The sequence below is a fragment of the Loxodonta africana genome, chromosome 10 (assembly GCF_030014295.1).
Source record: "Loxodonta africana isolate mLoxAfr1 chromosome 10, mLoxAfr1.hap2, whole genome shotgun sequence".
Taxonomy (NCBI): Eukaryota; Metazoa; Chordata; class Mammalia; order Proboscidea; family Elephantidae; genus Loxodonta; species Loxodonta africana.
This window is the reverse complement of record NC_087351.1, coordinates 25,133,323-25,138,845: the sequence shown is the minus strand read 5'-3', so window position 1 is coordinate 25,138,845 and position 5,523 is coordinate 25,133,323. Positions and strand designations below refer to the sequence as shown.

Below are 5,523 nucleotides of genomic sequence, written 5' to 3'. Positions count from 1 at the left end.
TATTGAATATAATCTATGTGCAGTGTGCTCTCAAAAACAAACAAAAAACAAAGGACAGAGTATGATTTCCCTTTCCTTCAGAATCATAAAATATGTTTATGTAAATTATAACCAGGACAGGTTGATCATATCAGCAAATAAGACATTTTTGGGTCTTCATTCTGAAGATCACATATTAAATTCACTAAAATTAGAGCAATTGAGTGAAGAAGGGCCATTATGACTTTACAAATAAATTAAGTCTAGTAAAATATAAAAATATGATATTATGATATGAACTCAAATATTAACATTCTTGAATTTATTTAGATGCCACTAAAGTGCATGAAATATATTGTTCTGTTAGGTAGGGCAAGTGAACACTTTGATATTTTTCCCACTGTGTTAATTTGCACCTAGAAATATTTTCATCATAGATGAAAAAAGGCATAGTACCTAATATCTATGGGTCGGACGCTATTTTAAATATTTCACCTTTTATAACTCTTAATTCTTACTGCAATTCTATAAGGCATGTATCTCTAATTCCCAGATTTACAGATGGAGGAACAAAGGCACAGAAAACATCATGAAGTTATCCATGGTCATACTACCAGGAATTACAAAAGAGAGAATTTGAAAACTCTCAGTAAGAATCTAGAGCTTCTTTGGCCTATTCATTAGGAATTTTACAGTAGTGAAGGTAAGTTGAAAAACTGTATTTTTTAGAATATAGCTGCCCTGCTGGGATGCAGAGATGAAAGCCAAGCATACAGACTCATTACAAAACAAATGATTGCAGACATTGTGTATTCACCTGCTTATGAGGATCTAAAGGTGCTCTGGTGGTACAAAGATTAAGCATGCAACTGCTAACTGGAAAGTTGGCCATTCAGACCCAACAGAAGCTCCATGGGAGAAAAGACCTGGAGATATAATCTTGTAAAGATTATAGCTTTGGAAACCTCATGGGACAGTACTATTCTGTCCAGCAGGGTCCATTGAGTCCGAATCTACTCAACAACACACAAAAACATGAGGATTTATAGCACATAGGTGTATAGAGTGAGATTTGAAGCCAGGTTTGGCTTTGCTCTCTTACTCCCACAATCCTATGATATTATTTCCATTTCATTTTACAGGAAATTTTCTGATCTCTCTCAGAAACTTGAAATCATGGACCGAGGAAATAACTCAAGAAGGATTGAGTTTGTGTTGCACGGTCTTTCAGGTCCTCTAGAGCTACAGCTTTTCTATTTTGCATTTTTCACACTCTTCTATTCATCCATTGTGCTGGGAAACTTCCTCATTGTGCTCACAGTCCTCTCTGAACCTTCGCTACACACACCCATGTACTTCCTGCTCAGCAGCCTCTCCTTCATTGATCTGTGTCTATCCACCTTTGCCACTCCCAAAATGATTGTTGACTTCCTCAAGGAGCACAAGACCATCTCCTTTGAGGGCTGCATGGCTCAGATATTCTTTCATCATGCCTTTGCTGGTGGTGAAATGATGCTCCTTGTGGCCATGGCATATGACAGGTACGTAGCCATATGTCGACCCCTGCACTATGCAGCAATCATGAGTGTACACAAGTGTTCAGGCCTTGTCGTGGGCTCCTGGCTCACTGGGGTCCTGCATTCATTAAGCCATTTGGTCTTCACAGTAAACCTTCCATTCTGTGGTCCGAATAAAGTGGACAGCTTTTTCTGTGGCCTTCCCTTAGTTATCAAACTTGCCTGCACTGATACATATACCCTTGAGATACTGATGCTTTCAGACAGTGGTCTAATGGGTATGATCTCTTTTCTGCTCTTGATCATCTCCTACACTGTTATCGTGGTGACTGTACGACGTCGATCCTCAGCAGGCATGGCCGAGGCCCGGGCCACCCTGACTGCCCATGTCACTGCGGTGACCCTCTTCTTTGGACCTTGCATCTTCATCTATGCCTGGCATTTCAGCAACTTCCCTATTGATAAGTTTCTGTCAATATTCTATACTGTTTTCACCCCTCTCTTAAACCCCTTGATCTACACATTCAGAAATAAGGAGATAATATCAGCAATGCAGAATCTGAGGAGGTGACAAGTAAGTTTCTAATAGCTCATTGGCTTTCTCTTGTGATAATGACAACCATAATAAAGACACCCACTTATATTGTTTGCTCTTAAAGCTATTTGTGTTTGAACTAAGAACTTAAATAGATGGAGATAATTTCTTTTATATAGGCATGGTATTTGTTGCAATGTGAACTCTCACTACAAAATATCCAGACTTAAGGACTAAATAGTGAATAGGTTTGGTGAACTCATTAACTTAACTCAGAAATCAAATAGATTTATATACTTAATCTTGTATGCTGCAGATTTCACCAACTTACAAATAAATGTGAAAACTTGGGCCCACAATTAATGTCTCTTTGTCTCAGCATATTAAATTGAAGTTCAGAATTACCACTCCGAGTTAGTGGTTCAATAAGTACACGCAAACATGGTTATGTCGCTCTATGTAAATGGAGGTTTTATTCAAAACACTGCTAAATATATGTCTTTGCTCTATGTATTCATTTACTGATCTCCAGGTCCTGCCATCTAATCTTCACCACCTGTCTCAGTTTTCTAGTGCTGCTAAAACAGTAATGCCCCCAGCAGATGGCTTCAACAAAAAGAAATTTATTCTCTCACAGTTTGGGAGGCTAGAATTCTGAATTCAGGGTACCACTCTAGGAGATGGCTTTCTCTCTGTCACTTCTGGGGAAACCCTGGTGGCCTAGTGGCTAAGAACTACGGCTGCTAACCAAAAGGTTGGCAGTTCAAATCCACCAGGTACTCCTTGGAAACTCTGGGGCAGAGCAACTCTGTCCTATAGGGTCGCCATGAGTTGGAATCAACTCGACAGCAATGAGTTTGGTTTTGGTTTGGTTAGCTCTGGTGGAAGTTCCTTGTCATCAATCGTCCCCTGGCCCTAGGAGTTTCTCAGTGCAGGGATCCCAAGTCCAAAGAATGCACTCTGTTTCTGTCTCTTCTTTCTTGGTTGTATGAAGTAGTTAGCTCTCCTCTCTGCTTATTTGTCTCTTTTATATCTCAGAAGAGATTAACTTGACACAACCTAATCCCATAGATATGTTCTGCCTCATTAACATAGCTGCCTGTAATACTGCCTCAATATCATAGAGGTTAGGAAATACAACACATAGGATAATTACATTAGATCACAAAATGGAGGACAACAGCACAATAATGGGAATCATGGCCTAGCCAAGTTGACACACATTTTTGGGGGACACAATTCAATTCGTGACACCACTCAATAAAGAACAAGTGAGAACACATATTTTTCAAAGCTCTCAAAAACTATCAGGTCATTGTTTTGGATTTTTTAAAGAAGTCTACATTTTTCACTGTCCTTTCTGAATTACCATAATGTCTGAAATATTATAGGACATGTTTTCTTTGCCTTTATAGCGTTTGTTTTTATAACAGAATAGTAACCATCTTAGATAACAGGAAAATTGGACACCCCATCTTTTGCTTATAATCTACTTATTATTTGAATTAGACTAAAATTATTCCTAATAATAAAATATTTTTCTTTTCCTATAAAGTTAATACCTCTATCAAATTCATGCTTCTTCCACTCAACATGATAAATATGAAAACGTATACAATATTAAAGTAATATAACATATTTAAACAATATTTTTAAAATTTCATAATAGTATTTAATTTACGCTTTTTTAAACCAGTAATCATTTTAACTGATATCACATTTTAATTCGAGAAAACCACCTTAATCTTCTGATGTTTAGTGTTTGAAAGAGAAAACCATACTCTAAAGTGAAGTTATACTTCTGAAATACTGTGGGGTAAATGGTAGATTAGAATAAGATTTAATATAAAGTAGGCTTAAACAATGTTTAACTCATTTTTTTCCTTATCACTTCAACATTCTGCAAGGCTCTGTTGATTATTTTTTGAAACATACAATTTCAAAAAAAGAAACCTAATATATGTCTGTAGCACATGACAAATGTGAAAAAGATGATAATAAAGTCAAATTTATATTTAATTCTTACTCTACAGTTTACAAATTGTATATTTATATATTATCTCATTAGATACTCACAAGGTACCTCAGGGTTAGAAGAAGATTATACTTCTATTACTGACAATGTTCACATGTAGTTATTCAGGTATACTTTAAGTAAAAATACCTATCGATTCTGGAAGCATTCTTTACAACAAACATATGATGTCATGACATTTGAAAGATTAGAAGCTTTGGGAGAAAGATAGTGATGTGAAGTGATTTCAGGTAACCAAAAGGCTATAGGCCATTAGGGACAAACTTTGTTCCTGCAAGAGTGTAAAGTAGAATTAGATTCCTTGAACCTGAGACCCTCAGAGCCTATTCCTTCAGTGAAGATGTGGTTTAGAATTGTATTCAGGTCAGCACAAGAAAAAGACCAAAAATCTGTTCTAAATGACCTGGTCTATGGATAGGACTCACCCCCAAGTGTCTGTCAGTTTTTCGTACTGTGGGGGCTTGTGTGTTGCTGTGATTCTGGAAGCTATGCCACTGGTGTTCAGATACCAGCAGGGTAACCCATGCAGGACAGGTTTCAGCGGAGCTTCCAGACTAAGACAGACTAGGAAGAAGGACCCAGAAACAAAGGAGAAGGATCAGTAGTTGGAAAATATGACTTTGGTGAGAGAAACAATGCCAGAGATTGAATAATGGAATTTTGCAAGACCAACAAATTCTTCATTGCAATTACCTCCTTTCACCAACATAAGCGGTGACTATACACATGGACCTCACCAGATGGAAAACGCAGAAATTAAATTGACTACATCTGTGGAAAGAGGCAATGGAAAAACTCGATAACATCAATCGGAACAAGGCCAGGGGCCGACTGTGAAGCAGACCATCAACTGCTCTTATGCAAGTTCCAGCTGAAACTGAAGAAAATCAGAGCAAGTCCACAAGAGCCAAAATATGAACTTGAGTACGGAATTTTGAGACCGTCTGAAGAATAGATTTGACACATTGAACACTAGTGTCCGAAGACCAGACGAGTTGTGGAATGACATCAAGGAAATCATCCATGAAGAAAGAGGTCATTGAAAAGACAGAAAAGATCAAGATGGATGTCAGAACAGACTCTGAAACTTGCTCTAGAATATCGAGCAGCTAAAGCAAAAGGAAGAAGTGATGAAGTAAAAGAACTGAACAGAAGATATCAAAGGGCGGCTTGAGAAGACAAAGTAAAGTATTATAATGACATGTGCAAAGAGCTGGAAATGGAAAACCAAAAGGGAAGAACACACTCAGTGTTTCTCAAGCTGAAAGAACTGAAGAAAAAATTCAAGCCTCGAGTTGCAATAGTGAAGGACTCCATGGGGAAAATATTAAAAGACACAGGAAGCATCAAAAGAAGATGGAAGGAATACAGAGTCATTATACTAAAAAGAATTAGTCCATGTTCAACCATTTCAAGAGGTAGCATATGATCAGGAACCGATGGTACTGAAGGAAGAA

The 5,523-nt window shown here is 37.6% G+C and overlaps 1 protein-coding gene across 1 annotated transcript; it reads left to right on the top strand.

Annotated features, from left to right (window-relative positions):
- The first annotated feature begins 1,133 nt into the window (after positions 1-1,133).
- On the top strand, positions 1,134-2,690 carry LOC100674941 (olfactory receptor 4K3-like). The gene has a single exon (XM_003418697.3). It carries the CDS (start codon positions 1,156-1,158, stop codon positions 2,065-2,067), a length of 912 nt encoding a protein of 303 aa, XP_003418745.2. The 5' UTR covers positions 1,134-1,155; the 3' UTR covers positions 2,068-2,690.
- Positions 2,691-5,523: the final 2,833 nt, after the last annotated feature.